The sequence below is a fragment of the Rana temporaria genome, chromosome 6 (genome assembly GCF_905171775.1).
Source record: "Rana temporaria chromosome 6, aRanTem1.1, whole genome shotgun sequence".
NCBI lineage: Eukaryota > Metazoa > Chordata > Amphibia > Anura > Ranidae > Rana > Rana temporaria.
Genome location: NC_053494.1, coordinates 63,072,674 through 63,099,950, shown reverse-complemented (window position 1 = coordinate 63,099,950; position 27,277 = coordinate 63,072,674). Strand labels below are relative to the sequence as shown.

At 41.5% G+C, this 27,277-nt stretch overlaps 2 protein-coding genes across 2 annotated transcripts in view; both read left to right on the top strand.

Moving 5' to 3' along the window:
• XYLT1 (xylosyltransferase 1) overlaps positions 1-27,277 on the top strand; it is a 421,691-nt gene that overhangs the window by 309,780 nt on the left and 84,634 nt on the right. The window contains exon 5 of the mRNA XM_040356908.1: positions 2,373-2,453. Within this exon, the coding sequence (XP_040212842.1) occupies positions 2,373-2,453 (81 nt within the window). The remainder of the gene's footprint in view (positions 1-2,372; positions 2,454-27,277) is intronic.
• Positions 23,795-24,343, top strand: LOC120942715 (40S ribosomal protein S17-like). The gene has a single exon (XM_040355641.1). It carries the CDS (start codon positions 23,831-23,833, stop codon positions 24,341-24,343), a length of 513 nt encoding a protein of 170 aa, XP_040211575.1. The 5' UTR covers positions 23,795-23,830.

Genomic DNA, 27,277 nt, shown 5'->3' with positions numbered 1-27,277 from the left:
GGGCTCTACACAGGACATACATATTTTATGTTTTGCCCAGGCAGTCTCTTCAGGTGGATGGAGGGGTCTCCTCCCTTACTTGGGTATCCCTGATGCCTTGGGTTCCATTCTGGCTTCCCAGAACAGACAGTTCTCTTCTGTCTTCTCCCAAATAATATTACATTGAATATCAGCTAGGTGTTGCAGTGCTTTCCCCCCTGGGTGGGAGTCCTTCCTTCAAAGTGATCTGGTCTCTGCACTGGACATTGCTAAGAGTACTACTCTTAGCACCACTGTCGCTCCTAAATATGATGCTTTGCAATCTGTCCCTATTCCCACATTATCTGCATGACAGGCAAAAACCATCACTGGATATCTCTGTGCCCCACAAGACTATTAGCAGGTGACACAATATGGGAACCTGCTGCTGCATCCTATTAAGGATAAGGAACATCTGGAGGGACATCTTGAGACCTGATTGTCTGGGCATAGATCCTCTTTTTGGGGTTGTCGGGGTTGTCCAGCAGCCCTATAAGGAAGGCTGCCCTGAGACTTTTCCTTTCTTTATCCTGGTTAGGTGAATTGGCTTAGTAGTGAAGCAATGTTTCCTGCTTCCCACCTCACAGTTATAGAAGTTTTGCTGGATTGGGGCAGTCCAGAAGATTCATATAACCATGTTCTGTGCTTAAGGCTAAACAGGTACTGCAGAGTTCTTCTTTCAGACCCCAGATATACCTTTGGGTGCTGTGTTGATGTTTTTTTATGTTCACCCCCTTTTCACCAATCTTGGGTTTACAATATACTAGGGCTGTGGAAATTAAAGATTAATTCCTCGATTATTTTTTTGATCGATCAAAATTCTTTTGATCGGTACTAGTAGTGCAACGGATCGTAAATGTTTCGATCACCATATGCGGATCGGCACACCACATGATCCGCGGAACTCCGCTGCTGCCTCAGCCATAGGAAAGGCTGCGGCTTCGGCCTAGCTCCCGAAGCAGCGGTCATCTTGGTACACCCGGCGGCTGCCTAGGTGAGCCTAGAGTGGCGCACTGACGTCATCACCAGGCCTCAACTGCTCGTGTTTGGCCGGCTTCTCTGGTAAGACTATACAGTGGGGGAGATGTGGACCATGTTACAGTGGGTAAGATTTCTGTGGATATCAGTGGGGAGATGTCTGTGGATATTACAGTGGGGAGATGTCTATGGATATTACAGTGGGGACTATATATGGTGGTGATCCGAAAAATGTATGTGCGTTATAATTAATTGATTAATCGATAAAAAAATTGATTAATCGAACACAAACATTTTAAACAGTAAAAGCCCTACAAGCCCTGAGTTCTTGGTTGTTCCATTGTAATGATTCTATAAATCTTGTATTACCTGTTTTAGCAATACTTGCTTGTCTAGCTAGACAGCCTCTTTTTTATCATATAAACAACTTAACTGATGTCTAAGGGATAGCATTGGAAGGTTCAGACTTTTCTGTGTATACTGGACTAGCTGGTCATTTTTTGTGGACACGGTTTTGTCCGAGGTTTCCTCTGATGACCTGTTCTCCTGGTGGCTTTCCCCAGAGTTTTTTTCTGTCAGTTAACCTCATCATATTGTTGTCTGTTCTCCCTTAATATTGTAGTTTTGGTGGGTTGTTGGTTTTTAACCTTGCTATGGTTCAGACGCAGTGTTCTTAGGGTGATATGGTGGTTGTGTTCCTAAGAATCAGGTTGATGCTGTGTGACCTCCACTTGGTTGATGGAAGTTTCCTTTGTTATGCAGTGGACTTTATCTCATCTGGTTCAGATTCAGAAATGGACCTTCGGGTGGTTCTACTTTCAGTGTCCTCAGAACATCCTTGCTCATAATTTTTAATTCAGTGTGCATTGTTTTCAAAACAAGATTACCACAGTGCTAAAACATGTATTCCAGTGACTGTGCGGTTTTCTCACTTTAACCTCCTGAATGTCACAGTTTCGGTTCTTAACTCATTATTTTAAAAGCTCTTCAGGGAATAGCAATATATCGTCTTTATATTTTACAATCTACACTTACATACTATTCAAAAAGTCTGTAGTATCTGTGGAAACCATTGATCTATTTAAAATGTACAGTACAAAAGCTAAAGAACAGGTCTGCAAAGCTTTTAAGTGTTATAGATGTTACAATAACTTGTAATGTGTTTCAAGGGCAACTTCATCAGGGCATTCATAATGGCAGCCTAATTGGTAGTGAAACATTCCATAAATCATCATTGTGTTTACAAGACCAGCAACGTGCTTGTCTTGTTCTAGTTTATTGCAACCTTGTAAACTAATAGGCACCTCCAATAAACATCAGTCAGCTCCAAGTAGGAAGTTCTTTGACTTTATCTTTTGTATCTTCTGTTTCTACAGGACAAATGACCAGTTGGTGGCTTTCCTCTCGAGATATCGTGATATGAACTTTTTGAAGTCACACGGAAGAGATAACGCAAGGTAATTCTGAGTGATAAGCTACTAAACTATACTAATACTTTTTGGTTTTGTCTTCAGTATTCTGTATAAAAGCGTATGCATAGTGGTGATAGGTGTATGATAATTTTCCAGGCTAAAATGGATGCTTTGGTGGTGGGTGGTAGAGTGGAAATGTTTAGTGGTATCCATAGGTGTGCTGTCATTTTTGTGATGATGTGTTTCAATAATAATCCCCTTTAGTCCTCTTGCACAAGGGAGCAAAAAATGCTGACTTTTTTACTGATCTGAAATGAGATGCATTGTTTTCTATGAGACATTGCACACAACTGAGTAAAGATCAGTAATACAGTGTTAAGTACAGAGCAGTTAAACAAAAAAAGTGCAGTTTGAGTGCAGTAATTTACTCGCATACATGTGTTTACTTGTCTATAAGAATGTTTACATGAGTATAAATGAGTATATTACAATACTGGCAATGAAGAAGAATTTTACTCCTCTATAGTCATCTATATGCTTATGTACCTTTACTCGCCTATACTCAACATTACTCAAGTCTTTACACACAGTTTTTTGCCCCTTGCTCACAGGTGTCACATGTTTCTGAGTAAACATCAGTGAAAAGATGACACCCGTGCACAAGGGGCTTTAGTGTGGCCTACAAGCTCCACAGGTAACCACACGCAGCTGTGCAATGAATGATTAGGCATGGTTAACAATTGATAAGCATTACCATTGGAGCTCACTTCTTTAGCACTAAGGTCTCGTACACACGACCGGTTTTCTCTGCAAAAACCAGCAAGAAAACTGCTGGCAGAGCTTTCTTGCCGAAAAAAACATTTGTGTACGAGGCTTTCAGGTTTCTCGTCGGGAAATCTGGCCAGAATCTCAACGAGAAAAATAGAGAACCTGCGCTCTATTTTCTCGTCGACCTGTTTCCCGACAACAAACCCGAGAGTGTGTATACTTACCTGTCACCGTGGAAACCCGCGCATGCTCGAAATGACTTGTGACGCATGCGCGGTAGCTTCCACGGCATAGGTAGGGTGAAGCAAGATGGCGGCGTCGGCATTGAATGTGACAAAAGCATGCTCGTTGTACGCAATGACATCACCGCGTTCTTGCCTTTCAAGAGAGCCGCAGTTCTTTTGAAAAGTCAGTGTGTACACTTGGGCGGCAAGAGATTCTTGCCAAGAATCTCATCGGGAAAAACAAAGTTTTTTTCCTGACGAGATTCTTGCCCGTGTGTACGAGGCCTTACAGTTATTTTTCTGTAACTATCACACACTAAAGTATGCTTACAGACTGCTAACTGTTTGTCAGTGCTCTCATTAGTGCAAAGCAAGCTTTATTACCATTTACATTTCTTGTATTCATTGTACAATTATTGAAAGATTGATATGTCAGTTAGAAATAATAAATACACCTTTTTAAGCTTGAATTGTCTTAAAGTAGTTGTAAACTTTGGGTAATTTTTTTATAAAAATAACAAACATGCCTATGCTTACCTGCTCTATGCAATAGTTTTGCAGAGAGCAGCCCCAATTCTCTTTTCCTGGGGTCCCCCAGCTAGCTCTCCAAACCCCTCCCCTTCATCAGGTGTCCCCACATTAAGCTGCTTTAAACGGGGGCACCTGTGTGGGCTCACTCCCGAGTCCCACTGCTGCATCCATTGACGCAGAAAGCAGGACTCAACCCCACCCCCCACTTCCATGTCACAGAATTTGATTGACAGCAGCAGGAGCTAATGACTCCTGCTGCTTTCAATCTGTCCAATGAGGAGAGAGATAGCGGCTGGATCAGATCAAGTTCAGGTAAGAAAAAGAAGGGGTATGGGGGGAACTGCAGCACAGAAGGCTTTTCACCTGAATGCATAGAATGCAATAAGTTGAAAAATCTTAAGGCTTTAGAACCACTTTAATTAACACATAACAATCACTAGAATTCCACAATTAAATACTGGATAACTCAACTACTGCACAACCAAAATCTCACAAGTAGTTTAAAGTTTATATAGACATTAGTGAGTGGTTAGATATGCATGAATAATTTTACCATTACACAGTGTCTTTGAAGTCAATTCCTACCTTGAATGGAAATGCTTTAGTTACACTATTGTTTTTAATAACCAGTGGAGACAGGAGTAAGGAGCTCCATGGGAAAAGTTTGGACTTTAGCTTATTTTGCAACAGCTCACAAAATGTTTTCCAACCTGTCTGATAATTTTGTCCCCTGAGAATATTGTTCAAGATTTTCAGGCACTACCCAAAAGACATTAGATAATCACCAGTCTTGCCAAAAATTACCTTAGTGGAGGACTGTAATGTAATGGCTTTAGGCACCCTAAAGCTGAAAAGTCACCTAAAGTAATCTCAAGAAACAATGATTTATAGTGTGATGAGCTTTGAAAGCAGCTTTGCCAACCTTGATAAAAACATACAAAGCTGTAAAAAGACTAACTTATTCACAAAGACAGGCACATACCTACTTTTAGTTGCCATATTGCAAAAAGTCACCACCTCTTTGGATCCTCTAGGGCCCCCAAATGTGTGAGAATTAAAAATGCTGTCCGCAAAAAGGTATCAGCTTATAAATTGCTTTTTTATTCTATGTACAAGAATGGCAGTATACAATTAAAAGCCCCTGACAAAGTTACTATTGGAGCCCTTAAAATAGAATTCCAACCTTACCAGCCTTGCATGGTTGTATAAGCTCCTCTCGTGTAGTGAAATGTCTTACTCTGCTCACTATACACAATCAGCTTTTCACACCCATTTCTTTATAAGCTGCAGAAAATCTTATGAGCCTGTCCTAGTTCCTGGCTGATGCACAGCCATTTTATTATATTGCCATGTTTGTTCATGGAATGTAAGACCAATTTATAAATTGATACATAGGACCTTGTTGTGGTCACTTATTTAAATTCTGATATCATTAATAATATATAATTATCCTAAATGGTTAGTACAACCAAAGCTTGCCATTGTTGGTACTGTAGAGTTTAATTGTAAGTCCAGGAAAGCACAATGTGTAACTCTTTCATCTTGAAGAAAAAATCTATAACTCTGTGGGTTTGATTTACTAAATGTAAATAGGCTGCTCACTTTGAAAGGTGAAATTTCACTTTGCAACGAATACCCAATCATGTGCAAGGGGAAAAAAAGCTTTTTTTCCTTGTACACGTTTGGATGATGGAAGTCAGCAGAGATTCACATAATTCACTAAACTCAGGGTAAAAGCCCCTTAAAAAGTGTATTTTCCCTTGCAAAGTGAACAGTCTATTTGCCTTTAGTAACTCAACCACTATGTCTCCAGCCAGTCCATTGAGCAATAAATCAGTATAATCACACTGCTAACTGATTTAATAAAATCGTTGAAATCGCTACATGATACTCAGATGATGAATTTCCACACAATAACAATACTGTACAAATATTCACTCCAATTAGCTAATCATGTGCAGATAAAATAAGTCAGCGGAAATTTTCTTTTCATGTGATTGAATAATTTAAGTGAATCTTTACGCAGTTTATTGTGTGAATATTACAAACTCCTTTCTTAAGTCAGCCCAATTGTCTATTGATTAGTCTATTGTCTATTGTATTAGTGACTCCAGTGCTGAAATCTCTGCACATCGGTTACCAGCTCTTTACTCCTGCCTTGGCAAATATTTCCTATTTTGCACAACAGAATTCAGTTTATTCTTGAATTATGCAACAGGAGGAATGAGGATAATGGATTGGAGGTAGGCGAGTGTAAATGGACACAAGTCTGTTTTCCTCTGGCGCTCCATCGAGGTGAATGGAAAGGGGGTCCAATTTGGTTGGACCAACCCATGTGAAAGGGGCCTGTGAAGGACTTTTTACCTATATGCTTCAGGTTAATTTTCCCTGCTTGTTTAAGGCTGTTAATGGTATTTACCCTTCTGCAGCCAGTCCTGTTTCAAATGTTAATTGTTCTAGCCCTGTGTTTACTGGTTACTGTGATTAGATAAGTGGCTCATGTTAATTATGCTGATTGCTTCATTGTGGTAATTATCTCTCTATATGCGGAGCCGAACTGGCTAGATACTGATTAGTTCAAAGAAATATCTTTATTTCAAAGGGTCTGTATTGAAGACCCCCCACTGTGTAAGGTGGGGGCGGAGATTTGTCATTGTAACAGTTTTGGAAATGACATATAAGCTGTGTGATATAACATTAAAGTCTGTCTTGTTCTAGCAGTAAGCCTGGACTAATGTGTGGCTTAATGGGCGATCTCAGGAATATTCCTCCTAGTGGAATATTGGGGTGATGTTCGTATGGAAGAAGGGAATCTTTGACGGGGATATCATACCGATACCGTCACAGGGCCTAAGGCTGCTTTTTATACTGATGGTCTGCAATACACCCACACCATGGGTGCAGCACAGTGCACCTGTGGCTTTCCTGCAGGTTAGTTGCACTTTGCAATATAATTCTATTATATCCTGCAGGTGTGGTGCACTTTCTAAAAGTGCACCAAACACCTAGGTAATAACAGAAGTCTATGGCTCAGTAAAGGTAACCCACAGGTGCACTTCGCTACACCTTGAATCAGCTTGAATCAGCTGGATCAGCTTGAATGAATGAATGAATGAAAAACTTATATAGCGCGGCACATGCAAACTAAATCGCCTCTGGGCGCTTGTTGTTCCTGTCTCTTGACATCAAAAGAGCAGAGTTTTAATCTGTCTTCTGAAGGTCAGGTGGTTTTCCTCCAACCGAATGCTGGTTGGTAAAGCGTTCCATAGTCTAGGACCTTGAAAAGCAAACCTTCTTTCTCCTTTGGACTTGTATCTTGCTTTGGGTACCTTGACCAGATTTTTATCGGTGGATCGCAGAACGCGATTGGCATTGTGGGGTTCTATCTTGTTGCAAAGATATTGCGGAGCCTTCCCATGGATGCACTTATGGGTCAGACAGAGTGCTTTAAAAACAATTCTGTCCTTTACTGGCAACCGGTGAAGGGTTTTCAGCGAAGGTGAGATAGATTCCCATGTTTTTTTCCCAGTCACAAGTCTGGCGGCTGTATTCTGAACGACTTGCAGACGAGAGATTTGGTACTTTGGGAGTCCGAGGTAGAGGGCATTTGCATAGTCCAGTCTGGAGTTCACAATTGTTCCTACCACGACTGCTACGTCTTCTTTGGGGATAAATGGAATAAGTCTGCGTAGTAGGCGCAACAGATGGTGAGATCCGCTGACTACTGACCCTATTTGTGCATCCATTGTCATGTAGGTGTCGAAGATGACCCCGAGACTTTTGACTTTGGAACTAGGGGTGATAATTTGGCCCAGAATGGGCGGAGGTGTCCAGATTGTTGCCAGTTGACTCTTACGGCTGGCGTGAAACATGAGCAGTTCTGTTTTGGAACTGTTGAGTTTAAGATAACTCTTAGTCATCCAGTTTTCTATCAAAGAGAGACATTTCTCTAAACTGAGATGATGATCCTTTTTGTTGCAGATGCGAAAATACAGTTGTGTGTCGTCTGCATATGAGTGATAGAGTAGTTCTTGGCTACTGATGATTTCAAAGAGAGGGCGAAGATAGATGTTGAAAACTACCGGTGACAGGGGGGATCTTGGGGGACTCCACATGACACTGTGCATTTTTCAGACGTGAAAGATCCCAGTTTCACTGTTTGTGATCGGTTTTCCAGAAAGGAGGAAAACCATGGTAAATCACCTTCTGCGACTCTGGCTACCTCAGCCAGTCGCATTAGTAACAGTTTGTGGTCTACCGTATCAAAAGCTGCGCTTAGGTCCAGTAGAACCAGGAGACAAGATTCTCCTTTGTCCGCGGCCTCAAGAGCGTCGTCCCATATTTTGAGTAATGCTGTTTCCGTCCCGTGTCCGGGACGGAAACCTGATTGAAATGGATCAAGTAGATTATGGGTATCTAGATGCTGTTGCAGCTGTTGTACCACTACTTTCTCCATTACCTTGGAGAGAGTGTTTAGGCCTGTTATGGGACGGCGGTGAATTGGGTCCTTGGGGTCAAGGGTAGGTTTTTTCAAGATGGGCTGGATTGTGCCCTCTTTCAGCAGGGAGGGCACTATGCCTTCCTTAAATGACAGGTTTATAAGCTGCGTGATAGGTGGTGCCAGGATGTCGGCACATTCCTTAGCATTTTAGTGGGGATGATATCATTGGGCGCTGTGCTGTTTCGCAAAGTACCGATGATATTTTTTGTGGCATCGATGGAGATGGGTTCCAGAGTAAACTTTGTTGATTGTGGAAAGTTTCTCTGGGTGTTATGCGGTTGATTGAGGGGGGGGGGGGGGAAGGGGGGTATTGTTTTGCAGAATGCTTTCCCGGATTCTCTCAATTTTGTTGATGAAGAAATCCGATAATTCATTGCAAAATTCTTGGGTATCTGAATTGGGGGCTTCAAGACATCCTGGATTCATGGTCTGGGTGACCATCTTGAAGAGTTCGCAGGGGCGGTTTAGGGTGCTGTTGGTAGCCATAGAAAAATGATGTTTCTTGGCTTTGAAGATTTCTTTATGATATTTTCTTGTTATTGCCTTGTAGATGATGAGGTTTTCCTCTAAAGCGCTTCTTTTCCAGGCGGCTTCCGCCCTTCTGCACTCTTGCTTCATTAGCGACAGCTGGTTGTTGAACCAGCCGGACTTTTTTTTCTGGGTGCGGGCTTTGTGTTTCGGTGCTACTAAGTCGACTGACTGTAGTAGGGCTGCATTTATGGCATCCAGTGTATCTGAGGCTGTTCGATGTGGATGGATTGTTTTTATTCTATTTCCCAAGGTAGATTTGAAGAGTTCCGAATGGAGCTTCTTCTGGGATCTAGTCCAGTGTATTGTCCCGGGCTTGGGTGCTTTTATCAATGGGGGAATTTTGGAAATTATTAATTTAATTGCATGGTGATCTGTCCATGGCAATGGTTCATTTTCCAAAACGCTTATTTTCAGATTTTGTCTGAAAATTAGGTCGAGAGTGTGACCTGAAGCATGTGTTGGCCCGCATATAAGTTGCTGTAGCCCTAATCCTTCCAGGTGATCAATACTGGCTGAGCAACTTCACCTACGGGGACGTCCAGGACTTCTCCCAGCTGGCCCTGGACCCCAACCGCAACCAACTCATCGTAGGAGCCAGGAACTACCTCTTCAGACTCAGTCTCTTCAATGTCTCCCTCATACAGAGAGGAATACTGCTTATCGTGGTGGTTTATTGAATGAGAGTTTTACCTGTTCCTTAGTGGAGGCTGGATTTCGTTTATGCTGATCATTGATTGATCTCTGGTAAGAGTCAGTGTGATCCATTGGTGGAGGTCTCCTGTCTGCTATTCATCACAGCATCTGTGGATTCCCCCTTTTTTTTCGGCACTTTCGGGATACTCAGCATTTGGGACTGTGTCTGATTTCTTTTTCTTTTTAGTTTATTTTGCTTTTTGGTTCATTTCCTTTTTTTAATTTTTCACTTTATGGACTATTTTATGTTGGAGCTGGTATGAGAACATCAGTTCATGTCCTATATATATGTGCACTGTTCACTCATTGTGTTCACTTCATATTTGTATTCACTTTAATCATTTAGCGCGACTCCTTCTTTTTTATGTTTTATTGATGTTGTATGACATTTTGAGTACGCAGATGTTACACTTTTATTCACTCTGGTATGCGCTATATCTTTTTCTGTTTACCCCTGATCTATAGTCTACCACAAGGAAGAAAATATTAGGTTCAAATAAAAGAATTACATGAAGGAATAAGCGTATATTCCTTATAACACGAATCTACAAACAGTAGGACAGAAAATACATAAGACCAACATATTTAGATACAAGTACAAGGGAGATTTCCCATATTTACCATTACCATAGAGGTTCCATTCACAGGACTGCTCTGCCAGAGAGTGTGTGTTTACCTCTCATCTAGTCTGTGTATATCATTACAGGCTGGTGCCTCATTGGTTGGAATGGTGTGGCTCTGATTGGTGGGCTTCCCTATTCCTGGTTAAGGACTGACTACATCTCCAATCCCTATACTTTGCATAAATCAGCCCCCTTTAATGCAAATCTGTGTGACTATTCTGAGCAGGAGATTAACTTGAATTTTCCCAGGAAGTTAAGTATTGATTACGGGTTGGCCTCCCTTCATTGCATATCTAAACAAGGGATCCTTTTAAGTAAATATGTGTAGAACAATGAGGTTTGTGTCCCATTGTTTGTATACACAAGCTTAGGCACCGAATTATCTGTCTTACAGACACTTCTGTGAAGCTATGTTGCACGCCCTTCATAGATACAAGCTAAATGAAATATATTCATAATTGCAATATGTTACAGCTATTAATGGAGATTTCATGTAAACTCATAAGGCAACACATTGAACTCTATGAGAGTGTGCATTATAATGAAAGGGCATCAAAGTCCTGCATGCTGCATCTTTGATGAGCTTTCATCAAGATGTGTGTTCACATGCAGTTCAGTGGTAGTGTGGCTAAATAATATGAAAAATATACAGTAAATGTATACATTGCCTTTCAAATATAAAACACCCTTAACAAACCTGTAATGGAAAATCTGGGTAACAGTGACAAGTAATTATTCAGTTTATGCTTTCGGTGCTTGTGGTGATTGTAGCTGTATTAGTTCACTTGCAACAAAAACATTTTAGTGTTATCCATACTACTTTTTTATTTGCACTAACATTCATATTTTCAGGAGAAGCTTGTCCTGAAAATTTGGATGTTATTGCAAATAAAAAAGTAGCACAGGAAGCACTCAATTTGTTTTGCTTCCAGTGCAAATCTTTTGACTTTTTGACTTTAGCAGTTCTTCAATATACTTAGAACTCATACATTTCCTTTTCATTATTTATTTAAACATCTCTTTTTATTATATTTTTTTTACATTTACTCCAAATCGCCTTGTCCTACTAAAAAAAAAAAAAAACATGGACGTGTTGAAGAGCACCGTCTCTAAATATTTTAGCGAGAACAGATAAAAGACGAAGATAAAGGTGAAAATGGTCCTTCATCTCAGCAGGATCAACATTATTTCCTTGAGACATGGGATGCATTAACAGAAATTGCGTACATGAGTTAGCTGTGGTAGACTACATCTTCAAGATCTTTTCCAGGTCTCTTTGCAGGTTGTTAAAACCTTAGTGAAATCCCCTTGGCTTTCTTTTATTTAGAAGGTGGAACAGCTCTAATCTTAATGCTACCAGAGAAAAAGAGAATGACAGTCCTGCTATGTTATTTTATAGCTGATATCATTTTGATGTTGAAAAAAATGGACGCCTCAAAGAACATCACATTTTATCCCTCTATATTATAATCTTTGCTAGCATAGCAATGTCTTACATATCCCTAGTCACCTACAATATGAGTAAGTTTTAATGAGAAAAATAACAGTAAAACAAGATGCAGCCAATATAGCGCAGCTGGGTAAGTCCTATAAATTAGATGCTTTCATATGCTGCAATTACACTACCAGGAATAGACAAATCTGTTAGGATGCATAACATTAGGTCATATAAGATGTTATTTTAAAAATGTATTCTGCATCAAATGAGATAAGAGCATATTGAAGATCTTGAGTTTTAATGTAACTGTCTGTAAAAGTCCATTTTAAATTGGATAGTAACAACTGGCAGCCATGTTTGCTTTATCAGAAAGCTGTAGAACTGACATAGTATAGTATTTTTTCTTGAACAAGCTACTGGGCTAATAAATATAGTCTTGTAGGAAACATTTACTGAGAAAATGTGGAGACTGCCATTACTGACCTCTACTTTTAAAAATGTTTATTGGAAGCCAGCTTTCATGATGGTCCAAAGCCTTCAATTCTTCATGAGTCACTGAAAAATTAGCAAATCAGAAATTCTGATTTTACACTGACTTCACTCTCCATGCTTGCTCTTGGTTATGGATCAATGACAGAGACAGAGGTCAGAGACATCCAGGTAACTAGTATCTTTGTTAGGTTCTCCATTTCGATTCCTAAGCTTTTTACCATTTGTATATAAACATTTTAAATGTGTGTCTCTGTAGCACAACATAAAGAGCTAGATTCACATAGCTCGGCGTACCTTTTGGCCGGCGTAGCGCATCTCATATGCACAACGCCGGCGTAAATCAGGGAGCCCAGAACTGTATTCTGTAATATCTTGCGCCGTACGTTGCGCCGGCATAGTGTAAATAGGCAGGCGTAAGCCTGCCTAATTTAAATGTGTAAGGTAGTGGGCGTGTTGTATACAAATTAGCCCTGACCCCATGTAAATGTTTTCACAAACGAACAGCGCATGCGCACGCATGCTCAGAGTCACGTCGCATATACTCCCTAAGATACGTCAGCTCAATGTTTTCGACGTGAACGTAACCTACGCACAGCCCCATTCAAGTACCACTTACGTAAATGACGTAAAATTAGATGGCTGTTCCGACGTCCATACTTTAACATTGGCTGCGCCTCATATAGCAGGGGTAACGTTACGCCGGACGTAAGCCTTACGTAAACGGTGTAGCGGGCGCAAGTACGTTCGTGAATCGGCGTATCTAGGTCATTTACATATGCATCCTAGATATGACGGCATACTAACACTTACGTCGGTCGGAGGACGCAATAATTCAGGCGTATCTAGCTCCCATAATGGCACGCATAGATACGCCGGCGCATCTTTCTACTTACGCGGCGTATCTATAGATATGCCGATGTAAAACAATGCTGAATCTAGCTCAAAGACTTTATAATGATTTGGGGGGGGCGGGTTTACACTTTGGCATCTTCATATGGTTTGCCAAAGAATTTTTCTGGCACTTATTGTAACATTCAGTAATTCTATGCACCCAGCAGTCAACTTTAAACTCTTTTTTTTATATTTCTCCAGGCTTTGCTTGACTAAATGCAAATAGACTGTTTACTTTGCAAGGGCTATTTCTATTTCCAAGGGAAGTTTCTATGAGCTTAGTGAATTAAGTGAAGCTTTGGACATTTTGTTTCTTTATGCATCCAGTCTACTTAAGGCACTCTCCTGTTTTAAAGGTTTAGTTTACCTTTACCAGAAAAAACTGCCTATGCAAATAAGAGGGATTGGTAGATAAAAATAAGCTGTGCAGCCTTGACCAAAGCGGAATAATGCCCTTGCTATAGGTGTAGGCCATTTACGTACCTCATGAAGCCTGACTGGAAAACTTCTAAGGCCTCGTACACACGACCGAACATGTCCGCTGAAACTGGTCCACGGACCAGTTTCAGCGGACATGTTCGGTCGTGTGTACGGCCTATCGGACCGTTTTCCAGTGGACATTTGTCCAGCCGACCGCATGCTAAGAAACATGTACGCTGGAAACCTGTCCGTCGGACATGTTCGGTCGTCTGTACGACTCACCGGACATGTCCGCTCGGCCGAAAGCCCTCGCATGCGTCGAAGTGATTAGACGCATGCGTGGAAGCATTGACCTTCCAGGGTCGCGCACGTCGCTGCGTCATCGACGGATTTCTGTTTGATGGTGTGTACAACCATCAGACAGATGGTTGTACACACCATGTCCGAGCGGACATGTCCGATGAAAATTGTCCGGCGGACCGTTTTCATCGGACTGTGTGCTCGTCTGTACGGGGCCTTAGACATTGCTAAGAGAAGCCTAGTGTTACTGCTCACCTTTACCATCACAGGAGTGAGCTCTCAAACACTAAGCTCAAAGCTACTGAATCAGAAGAGAGAATGCACATGTGAGGTGGTTTAAATCATAGAAAGTGCTCACTACTGTAATATATAGTTAGTCAGGTTGAAAAAGACACAAGTCTATCTAGTTCAACCATAAAAATAAAAAATACCGTACAATCCCATATACCCAATTCTATACTCACTAGTGAAGGTAACAGTAGGCTTCTCCTAGCAATGTCCTGGAAGTTTTCCAGTCACACTTCATGAGGTACACAAATGGCCTACACCCATAGCAATGGCATTATTCCACTTTGCACAGTTTGTTTTTATCTATAGATGTCCCCTATCTGCGTAGGCACATTTTTGGTGAAGGTGAACTATGCCCTAAATTAAGGAAAACATTAGCAGTAGTTAAAATGCACTTTACCAGGTAGATGTTAAATGCTCAATCCAAAAAAATGGCTTCATATGAAATGATATAATGGCTGACTTTGTGGCCCCTGGCCATAACCAAAACCAAGAAGGGGGGGCCTCTTTAAGTTCAAATGTGATTGAAATAGAAAACCCATTGAAGATAGAAGTCACCATGCTTGTGTTATTCATTAAGCTGTTGTCAAGAGAAGCAGTGCATAGGGATGATTAGAGTATTAGCCTTACAATCAATGCCATTCAGCTATGCTGTGAAAAGTCAGACAAAGATGATTCTGAATAGGACAACGGATATCAAAGACATGTTTAATGCTGATCTGAGATTAAGCTGTAGTAAGCAGCATATAATCAATTATTACACAGAGAAAGAATACAAAGCATATCATTTATGAGGATGGAAATTACATTAACAACATTTAAAAAGTCTAGTGGTAACAAAGACTTCAATAGAGATCCTGAAGGAATGGTCTGTGTAATTGTGTTTATGGTTAGCTCAGAATGAGCTGGAAAATTATACTGATTGATCCAAATATATTTTCTTGTCACTGTGATGTAATGTCAAACTGTACAACAACAAAACTGCCTAAGATGGTTATACTTTATTTAAAGTACACCTGTCTTTTAAAAAAATAATACCAGAGTAAATGATTAAAGTACAGACACAGAGAGAGTAGAGTTAGCCCAAGATGTGTGGAGGTGATGCTTAGTCCCCAATAGTATGCACACAACAAAAAACAAAATTGCCCATGGGACTTTTAAGGATCACACCTCAAGTAAAATGTATGAATGATTTATTTAACACACATTAAAAAACAACAATTAATACAGAAAAAAAAGAGAAGAAAACATATTAAATATCAGCATGTTAATACATTTTGCATTTTCATCATATACCTTTCCATGAGATCTGAATATGTCATGCAGATGACTGCCAGTAGTCTAGAATAACAGTGCTAGGTCTTGACGCGGTTCATAAGAGGAGTCTCGCTTCTTTGGGAGAAGCACAAATAGATGCGATTAACCACTTCATTACTGGGCACTTAAACCCCTTTCGTGCCCAGACCAATTTTCAGCTTTCAGCGCTGACGCATTTTGAATGACAATTGCGCGGTCATACAATGCTGTACCCAAATTATATTTTTATCATTTTTTTCCCACAAATAGAGCTTTCTTTTGGTGGCATTTGATCACCTCTGCGGTTTTTGTTTTTTGTGCTATATACAAAAAAAATACAGAAAATTTTGAAAAAAAAACACAATTTTTTACTTTTTGTTATAATAATGTCCCCAATTTTTTTTTTTAAAAACATAAAAATTTTCCTTGGTTTAGGCCAAAACGTATTCTTATACATATTTTTGTTAAAAAAATCACAATAAGCGTATATTGATTTGTTTGCGCAAAAGTTATAGCGCCTACAAAATAGGGGATAGATTTATGATTTATTTTTTACTGGTAATGGCGGCGATCTGTGATTTGTTTTTTGTCAGGCCTGCGATATTGCGGCGGACATATCGGAAACTTTTGACACAATTTTGGGACCATTCACATTTATACAGCGATCAGTGCTAAAAAAAATCCCTGGCGCACGCGGGGAATGTAAATAACAGGACGTCCAGGGACGTCCACCCGGCACTTGAGAGCTGCGCTGTGGACGTCTTTCGTCTATAGCGCGGGTCTCAAGTGGTTAATGAAGGACCTGGCCTACTAGCTGGTATAGATGAATCTTTTTAATAATCAAAAAATGAATGTGAATGGATGGGTAAATTACCCTAAACTTGTAAAAGAGACCTCAAAATGGAATGTCCATAAGAAAACAGTAAATGGATAAATGCATAAATGCATACACTGCTAACCATGCAACAAAGCTTCTCCCCTGGGAGCTGTGGGAGGGCGGGGAGATGGAAACCAGCGGGAAGCTGCAAGAACTCAGAACCAGAGCAGAAGATATAGATCCCAAACTGGGAATGCCCACACCCTTTGAGGGAGACACACAACTGTGGTTGAACTGGATGGACTTGTGTCTTTTTTCAACCTGACTAACTATGTAACTATGTAACTATAAATTGTGACCGGTAACTGGCAGGCTGCGGAGTACAGACACCTCAGTCATGGGCTAATAGGGAAGTGCAAAAGGCAAGCATAGGGCACGCCAGCTTGCTACATTACGATGAAGTATTCAAGTTGAGCAATTAAAAAGTCGGCAGGTTCAGGGAACACACAGCACTATTGCAGAACACCTAGGGCATGTTCTAAATGCAGCTAAACTCCCAAAGTTAGGCATCTGTGTGAATGTAGCTTAATATTTCTTTCTGTTCTGACTTTTCCGTTGAGAAAGGAATCTCATGTCAGGGTGCTAAGTGTAATCCTGGCACTCTTCTTTCCCAGAAACTCTAAACTACAGTATCTCCTAATGAAGGACCTTTTTTTTAATGTTGGACCAGTGTGTGCATCCAAGTTTGGAGAAATTAAGATTGTTGGTCTGGAGATTGAGAGGGAGACGATTAAAACTGGATCTTTTGGATTCAGTATAAGCCACTTATTTTGCGTGCCAGAAAGTCACCAACAAATCTCACATATTTTAAAATATGGGGGAAGTTAATTAAATACACTAAAAAACAATGAAATGCATCAATTCAAACTTACATTTTTACATTTCCTCACCTTTTTGCAAACGGGTGGATATGGGCTTAATATACAGCACAATCAAAGTCCAAAGATTGCCACTCTCCTTTCTAATTGACAAAAAGTGGGATGTTAAACCTTAATGATCCAATTCTTAAAGCGGAAGTAAACCCATCGATTTAACAGTCTTAAAAAGCAGTTACATTTCCGGCATGCCGGGATTTCTAACTGTGACATTGGTTGTGCTCTCAACCAAACTGTCAAACCATCCAATGGCTGGTGTCATAACTGATCACATGTGCAGCACCATGGCAGTTGAAGGTTAAACATAGGCCAAGATGGCAGCTTCCTTGGCTGAAAATGATAGGTGGGTTTACTTCCACTTTAAGGCACATGCTCACAAGGTCAGCATTTGAAACGTTATGTGAGGACTTTCTTGCCTTTCTGATTCCTTTGACCTTTGCCAGAAAGGTATCTGAACTTTAGGCACTGAGTGTAAGAGACCCCTTTTGTGTTATCCACTAGGACAAAATGGTCTTGAGACTGTCTTTGGACTCTCTATCAAAGGATGCTATCAAAATTTACAGTAATTTGGACATGGAGCTGTCTTTTCCAGTCTCATTCTAGACCCACAAATAAAAGAGAAACACCAGTGGCACACCCTTTATTCTAAAAGACTAAACTCTAATCATCTAGAAACAATAGCCTTGTGCAAAATATCAGACAATTTTTTTTTTTTGTCCTACCATAGGATGCATAAAAAAATCTAGCCAGCCTTGGCAGGAACAGTTGCAGCATGGCTTCTTTAAACCATTAAAAATTGCAATTTTATGGTGAATGGCAGCATCCTAGGTATCAGTAGCAGGTTTGCCAGCAGTCATTGGCAGAGCTCCAAGTTGGTCATTGCAGAATAAGTTTGTCAGCCACCTCAAACTGGATTTGGCAGTAGTCTTGGATTGTGATTTTTTGTTTAAAGACTTGACTACTGCCATTTCTTGTGTGCAGTAAACTTTCAATTGCAGCACCAAGCCCCTGTTTTGTATTTTTCCTAAACAGTTTCCAATCATGGTGACATACATGGCAAGGAAATTCAAACAGGTACTTACTAAAGGTTTCATTTTCTGGTGTCTTTTGGATTTTGGACTATTTTATTAGAACATTGGCTGCATGTTTGGGGGAAGATCTTTAATGCTGCTATAGGAGGCTATCCTTGAGGTCTCCTCCTTGAGTTTGAAGCTTCATCCAAATGCGGTGACAAAAAATATATATTTGTTAGGCATTTTACATTATTTATACAGTTGACACACACCTTCCACTTACTATTCTGTTGTTGCAGCAAGCACATTAAACTGGACATAATGAAAGCATTTCTTGCTGTAAAGCTGGGCTCTTTCTTTTATTGTAACATCTGCGTTTATTGTAAATATGAAATTATGTGTAATTAAGTTTAATTATGATGGGAATCGCTCCTGTGTGTATAATATTTAATGCATTATCTGTGTTTAAAAGTCAGTCCAATTAGTGCTCTTTTCTTTGCTGTAGAGAACATTCAGCACAGTATAGACTAACATGCAAGCTGCTGCTACCTACATTATAAAAATAATTTATTTTAAAAATGCTGTTACAAACATAACATGTGCAATGGTTCTGCACAGAGCAGCCCTGAGATTTGACTTCCCTATTGGCATGCTTGTTCTGGGTCAGTACCCCGATTAATTGGTAATCAAATTCTGTGAGCAGAGGACGGGGGGTGGTCCAAGCCATGCTGTCTGTATCTGTGGACGGAGGCAGCGCACCTCAGGGTCAATCTCGCAGGTGGGATCGCATAAGAAGCGACTGAGAAGATAAGATATGCCTCCGTCCGCAGATACAGACAGCATGGCTTGGACCACCCCAGTCCTCTGCTCACAGAATTTGATTACCAATTAATTGGGGTACTGACCCAGAACAAGCATGCCAATAGGGAAGTCAAATCTCCTGATAAGTATACTTGTCCTGGTTCACTTACTTGAAGACCGTAAGATACTTGTCCTGTTTCACTTCTTGAATACAGTAGATCAACATGTCAGACAGGCAGTAAGTAATTGCAAGATGTGAACTTAGAAGTTTTTATATAAACTTTTTTTATTTATCTCAGCTTACATTCCCTTTGAGCAGTCATTAACCATGGTGCACTGGCTAACATGTTTAACAACCATAGGCGCATATGGCAGTAAACCCACTTTACTCAGGCTGTCAGCATGTAAAAATGTTAATTATCTTTCAAGACTAGTTTAACACTTAAACTTTTATTAATTACCAGGAAATGGTTATCATAAGTAAAAGTAAGCATTTTCCAAATCATTAGTTTATTGCAGTTATCATCATAACAAGTCCTTCCTGCAGATCCCATTTCTTTTCATTATTCAGATTGTGGTATTGGGTCATTAAGTTGGATACAAACTTGATGGTTATTAATTAGGAAATTTAACCTCTGCTTTACATATCTGTGTCAAAGTGATTATAGACCAGAATTATAATTGAAATTTACTAGTACATTATATAATATTTTTTTAAATCAGGTTTTATTTATTAACCACTTTGGCACCGGAAAGTTTTACCCCCTTCCTGACCAGAGCACTTTTTGCAATTTGGCACTGCATCGCTTTTACTGGTAATTGCATGGTCTTGCGACACTCTACCTAAACAAACTTGACATTTTTTCTCCTCCGACAAATAGAGCTTTCTTTTGGTGGTATTTGATCACCTCTGTGGCTTTTATTTTTTGCGCTATAAACAAAAGAAGGGCGATAATTTTGAAAAAAAAAACACAGTGGAGGTTATTTACGAAAAGGCAAATCCACTTTGCACTACAAGTGCAAAGTACACTTGAAATTGCACTGAAAGTGCACTTGGAAGTGCAGTCGCTGTAGATCTGAGGGGGAAATGCAACGAAAATAAAAAACAGCATTTTAGCTTGCACATGATTGAAAAATAAAATCAGCAGAGCTTCCCCTGATTTCAGACCTACCCTTAAGATTTACAGCGACTGCACTTCCAAGTAAAATCTCTGTGAGCACTACATTGCGATTTATATATGTGTAAAATAAAGTGAGATTGGCTACAGTGGATATAAAAAGTCTACACACCCCTGATAAAATGTCAGGTTTCTGTGATGTAAAAAAAATTAGACAGAGATAAATCATTTCAGAACTTTTTACACCTTGAGGCTGAGTTCACTTTATTACGAATTGGATGCGTCTTTCCACGCATCCAATTCGAATTTCAGGAGATTGTGACCGGCTCTCAATGGAGACTGTTCACACATCTCCGGAGAGGCTTGAAATCAAATTTCACAGATGTTCTGTGCATCTTCTGGTCCATTTCAGGTCCGAATTTAGCCCAAAATTTGGACCGAAATCAGACCTGAAACAGTGAACAGGGACGCACCGGACCCCTGCTGTGAGCTGCTCAGTACTGCTTAATATGACCTATAATCTGTACAACTCAGTTGAACAACAAACTGAAATATTTTCGGTGGAGAAAAGTAAAAAAATAAAAAAATAAAATAATATGGTTGCATAAGTGTGCACACCTTTAAACTAATACTTTGTTGAAGCACCTTTTTTCTTTTTTTTTTTATGGAACATTTTGTATCAGCATGGCACATTTTGACTTGGCAATATTTGCCCACTTTTCTTTACAAAAACACTCCAAATCTGTCAGATAGCGAGGGCCTCTCCAGTGACCAGCCCTCTTTATATCACACCACATATTTTTAATTGGATTCAGGTCTGGGATCTGGCTGGGCCATTCCAAAACTTTAATCTCCTTCTGGTATCCATTGTATTATACTGTGCAAGATAGAAATAAACAGGGCAATGAATAAATCAATGGGAAAAAAACAAAGTTTACTTACTGACCAGCTCGCAGACAACCAATTAAACCTGTCTAACAGTATGCGTTAAAAATAGGGGTTTAGTCCGCATGCATTTGCAAATGCATGCGTAAGCCACAGAGCCTCGCCACGGAACTCTGGTTTCTGTGGTACCTAACACTAACTTATACGTGTCCCTACATTGGAGGCACATGCATTCTGACGGATAGGTTAAAGCAGGTGGACTGAAGGGGAGTCCACCCCTTCTTAAAGGTGCTCCTGTACAGTGCTGCAATAATGTCCTGATCAAGGCCATTCATGGCAGAATTAATTTAACAAAAGCTGCATTCAGGCAGTCCCCAAGTTACAAGCAAAATTCTGAGTGTTTATTCTTAAGTTGAATTTGTATGTAAGTTTGAACAGATAAATTAACTCCAGCCCAAGTGTTTTTGTAAAGTTTTGGATAGATAGCATAGCGAAGGGTTAACACCCCTTTTAATGTTTGTTTTGCTGTCTGTGCCCCTGTTCAGAAGATTTCACCTTACTTTCTGTCAGTGTGATAATTGGATTTGGAAAATGTTGGGTTGTTGTGGAAACAAGGATCGGCGGTAAAGCTTCAGTGTAGACACTTTGTTCCCATGATAACTCTTAACCTGCATACTCACGATCAGTCCATCCAATGAGAACGGTCTGATGGACCGTTGTCATCGGTTAACCGATGAAGCTGACTGATGGTCCGTCGCGCCCACACACCATTGGTTAAATAACCGATCGTGTCAGAACGCGGACACGTAAACCACGTACGACGGCACTATAAAGGGTAAGGCCAAAGCCTTTGGCGCCACCCTTGGGGCTGCTTTTGCTGATTTCATGTTAGTAAAAGACGATTCGAGCTTTTCTGTCTGTTACAGCGTGATGAATGTGCTAGCTCTATAACGATAGCTAGTTTTACAAGAACGAGCACTCCCGTCCCCTAATTTAGTCTGAGCATGCATGTATTTTTAACCGATGGTTCGTGCCTACTAACGATTGGTTTTGACCTATCGGTTAGGAATCCATCGGTTAAAATTTAAAGCAAGTTGGCTTTTTTTAACCGATGGTTAAAAAATCTATGGGGCCCACACACGATCGGTTTTGACCGATGAAAACGGTCCATCAGAGCGTTGTCTTCTGTTTAACCTATCGTGTGTACGAGGCCTTACAGCAGTGAATTTCCCTTTCTAGGGGTAGATTCCCTTGCACTTCCTGTTGTCTCCCTCCATTTGTAAGTATGAGTCGTAAGTAAGTCAAGGACTGCCTGTATTAAAAAAAGATTCATAACAACTTTTGAAATTACATTAGCATGTTACAGACTGTTTGAAAAGTAGCGGTTGAGTTTAGATCTGCTTTACTATATGAGTCTTTTAGAATCACAATCTTTTAGGATGTTTAAAAGCAAGTTCTTGTTGACATTGTACCAAATATTTGAAGCTACAGATAGTTCAGTCACACACAGGTTATATAGAAGACTTGAAATGCACATCAATATATTTGGTTGCATGGATTTTGTTTAAAAAATGTGTTTCAACTGCTGAAATTGAGTACTTTCAATAACAGTTGCATGCTGAGTGGGAGAGGCGGGTAATATTTTTAATTGTTCTTTTGATAAAAGCAGCAGTTTAAGATGAGATGCTTGAAACTATAGTAACTTTGTGAGTGTGAAATTGCTTAGAAATTTAGTGTAGAGCGTGCATGTTGGTATATTATTATTATAATACCTGATTTATATAGCGCCAACAGTTTACACATCGTTTTACAATGCATAGGGGGGACAACACAATTACAGTACAGTTCAATACAAAAGTTACAGGAGGGCTCTGCTCATAGAGCTTACATTCTAAAGGGAGGGGGTGGTGGTATAAAAGGTAATAACTGCAGAGAATGATTTGATAGGGGTGGCTCGGGACAGTAAGGTGGGTGTGGGGTAGGCTTCCCTGCATAAATGAGTTTTCAGGGATAAAGGTGGACAGGGTAGGGGATGATCGGACATACTGGGGCAGAGAGTTCCAGAGGCTAGGAGATGCTCTGGAGAAGTCCTGAAGGCAAGCATGGGAGGAGGTAACAAGGGAGCTAGAGAGCAGGAGGTCCTGGGAGGAGCAGAGGGGACGATTTGGGCGATATCTGCAGATGAGGTTGGTGATGTAGATGGGGGCGATGTTGTGAATGGCCTTGTATGTTATGGTTAGCATTTTGAATTTTACACGGTGGGGTTGGGGAAGCCAGTGAAGGGATTGGCAGAGAGGAGCAGCTGTCACGGATCGCTTAGTGAGGTGTATTAGTCTAGCAGCAGAATTCATAATAGACTGAATGGGGGATAGCCTGCTTAAAGGTAGGCCATTAAGAAGAAAGTTGCAGTAGTCAAGGAGCAAATACGTTTCTTTGTGGTGCCATTAGTCAGGAAGGGTCTTGAGTTTGAGGAAGTGGTGTGACATCCATAACGATATGTCATTCAGTAAGTTTGTGATCCGTAAAGAGATCGAGGGGGTGAGTTGAGGAGTGGAGAGATAGATCTGGGTGTCGTTGGCATAGAGGTGGTATTGAAAGCCATGGTAGGTTATCAACTGGCCCAGGGAAAAGGTATAGATTGAGAATAGGAGAGGCCCAATGACGGAGCCTTGGGGTACCCCAACAGGAAGAGGAGCGGAGGAGATGGAGTTGTAAGTGACACTGAAAGTGCGCTGAGATAGGTAGGAGGAGAACCAGGATAAAGCAGAATCATGGAGGCCAAGGTAGTGTAATTTTCTGAGGAGGGAGCATGTGGTCAGCTGTATCAAAGGCAGCAGAGAGGTCTAAAAGTAGGAGTATGGCTCTTCTACCAGCTCGGTCCAACATGGGTCGCGTCAGAACTAAGACCGTGAAAAAGGCTGCTTGGGTCATAATTGAAAAATACTATACCCGGCTGGACAATGACTTCCACACCAACAAGCATGTGTGCGAAGAGATTGCCATCCTCCCTAGCAAAAACCTGTGCAACAAGATCGCTGGGTATGTCACACATCTCATGAAGCGCATCCAGAGAGGTCCTGTCAGAGGCATCTCCATCAAACTGCAGGAGGAGGAGAGAGAGAGGAGGGATAAATATGTTCCTGAGGTATCTGCCCTGGATCAAGAGATCATTGAGGTTGATCCTGACACCAAGGAAATGCTGAAGTTGTTGGACTTTGGCGGCATGTCCAACATGCAGGTAACCCAGCCCACCGTGGGCATGAACTTTAATTGTTTAATTGTTTGTATCATAATTTCCATTAAACTTGGGGAAAACCAAAAAAAAATAAAGTATGAGTATGGTGTAATGGCCATTGGTTTTAGAAGTTAGTAGTCATTGGGGAGTTTTAGTAGGGCAGTTTCAGTAAAATGTTGTGGGCGGAAGCCAGACTGTAGAGGGTCGAGAAGGTTGTTGTCCATGAGGTGACTCATTCAGTCATGGACAAGGTGTTCGATGAGCTTGGAGGAAAACGGGAGCAGGGAGATGGGTCTTAATTTATTCAGGTAGGGTCTAGTGAGGGTTTTTTAAGTATGGGGGTAACCAGTGCATGTTTGAGCGGAAAGGTGCCGAAGTTGTCCTATACTATCCAATCAGCTAATAGTTCAGGTTTCCACCATTCTTGTTCCAATTCAGCCTCTCTGTGCATGCTATCTTTATCTTAGTTGCCTAGCTAATCTGGCGAACACCGAACAATATGCTGAGTTCCGGGAAAATTTGAAAGCCGCAGAACCTATGGGACACTAACATGGAAAATCAAAAGTGCTAATTTTAAAGGCTTATATGCATGGTATTGTCATAAAAATCAATGCAAAAAGAAGATTTAAAAACTGCAGTTTTTTCAGGAGCAGTGATTTTAACAGTGCTTAAAGTAAAGTGAAATATTCCTTTAAATTTTGTACCTGGAGGTGTCTATAGTATGCCTGTAAAGTGGCACATTTTTCCCATGTTTAGAACAGTCCCTGCAGCAAAATGAAATTTCTAATGGAAAAAAAGTCATTTAAAACTGCTCGCTGCTATAATGAATACAGATAAGTATTTGAGAAAAATGGCAAAATTAAAAAAAATATATTGCGTGAGGGTCCCCCCAAATTCCATACCAGGCCCTACATGTCTGGTATGGTATGGATATTAAGGGGAACCCTGTGCCATTTTTTTTAAATGGCGTAGGGGTCCCTTATCCAAGCATGCAACCTGGCAGGCCACAGAAAAAGAGGGGGCAAGAGAGCGCCCCCCTGAACCATACCAGGTCACATGCCCTCAACATGGGGAGGATGCTTTGGGGTCCAAATCACCATGTCCCCAAGTTGATGGGGACAAGGGCCTCATCCCCACAACCCTTGCCCAGTGGTTGTGGGGGTCTCCAGGTGGGGGGCTTATCAGAATCTGTAAGCCCCCTTTAACAAGGGGAACCCCAGATCCCGGCACCCCCCATGTGAATTGGTAAGCGGGGTACATTGTACCCCTACCATTTCACAAGAAAAGTGTACATTTTTAAAAAAAACACAAGAGACAGCTTGGGACAAGTCCTTTATTAAAAAATAAAAAACTCCAGCGATGTAATACATTCTCAACCTGACGATACCGGGGGGAAAAAATACCTGAAGGGTCTAGTATGGATTTTGAGGGGGGCCCCTACGCCATTGTTTTATAAAAAAAGAAATGGCGCAGGGTTCCCCTTTATATCCATACCAGACCTGAAGGGCCTGGTATGGTTTTTGAAAAGCTTCCTTACAGACTCTTCTAACCCCATAAAATAAAGTGCCCAAATAATGACATGTGTATCAATATACCAAGCTGTGTTTTTCATGAAAGTTAGCAAATAAAATTAAAATAGGCTTTTCGGTGATATTATCACGTTAAAGCTTTTATATTTTAATGTTTGGGTTTACATCTATTTTAACATACTGTGCTTGTACAGTAGGTGCACGCGATATTGTGTCAATCTCGCTCCCTTTCTCGGCGAGATTGAGCACCTACGAGCCCCATCGCGGGAGCCAGCGCCGAGCTGGCTTGCCGCGATGGAGAGAAAGCCGTCATAGAAGCGACGGGAGATCCGACTTGGATTCCCGCCAATTCTACACGTGTGCGGCGTTTGTTATGAATCCTGAGGGGGAAGTCCCCGCCGGATTTTAAATAAAAATTCGGCATGGGTTCCCACCTCAGGAGCATACTGGGCCCTTAGGTCTGTTATGGGTTGTAAGGAGAGCCCCCCCCTACGCCAAAAAAACGGCGTAGGGGGTCCCCCTACAATCCATACCAGACCCGTATCCAAAGCACGCTACCCGGCCGGTCAAGAAAGGAGTGGGGACGAGCGAGCGCCCCCCCTCCTGAGCCATACCAGGCTGCATGCCCTCAACATGGGGGGGTTGGGTGCTCTGGGGCAGGGGGGTGCACTGCGGGGCCCCCCCACCCCAGAGCACCCTGTCCCCATGTTGATGAGGACAGGGCCCCTTCCCGACAACCCTGGCCGTTGGTTGTCGGGGTATGCGGGCGGGAGGCTTATCGGAATCTGGGAGCCCCCTTTAATAAGGGGGCCCCCAGATACCGGCCCCCCACCCTAAGTGAATGGATATGGGGTACATCGTACCCCTACCCATTCACCTGGAGGAAAAGTGGTAAAAACACAAATAAAAAACACAGGGTATTAAAATATTTTATTAGTCTGCTCCGGAGGCTCCCCCTGTCTTCTTTAGCTCTTTTACCAGGGGGAGCTTCTTCTTCCGATATCCGGGGGTCTTCTCCTGCTCTCCGGGGTCTTGACCGCTCTTCTGTGACGTCTTCTCCGCTCCGGGGGGTCTTCTTCTATGTTCGCTGCTCTCCGCTCTTGACTCGGCGCACCCCGGTTCTTCCTCCCGCTGTCCGGTGCCTTCTCCTTCTTCCGCTGTTCTGTGACGTCTTCTCCTCTTCTTCCGCTGTTCTGTGACGACTTCTACTTCTCCCTTCAGGCCGCTGTGCTGTGACGTCTTCTCTTCTTCTCTTCTCCGGATGCTGACACGTCACCTCTTCTCGCTGCAATGACTTGTGCACGGCTTGCGTCGGACTTATATGGGCCTCACAGTCCCATCATGCTCTGGTACCTACCCATGTGATACCTACCCACGTGGTACCTACCGGAGCATGATGGGACTGTGAGGCCCATATAAGTCCGACGCAAGCCGTGCACAAGTCATTGCAGCGAGAAGAGGTGACGTGTCAGCATCGGGAGAAGAGAAGAAGAGAAGACGTCACAGCACAGCGGCCTGAAGGGAGAAGTAGAAGACGTCA

Bases quoted from the DNA above. Each gene is read 5' to 3' on its own strand.
- LOC120942715 (XM_040355641.1), top strand. From the start codon at position 23,831: ATGGCTCTTCTACCAGCTCGGTCCAACATGGGTCGCGTCAGAACTAAG.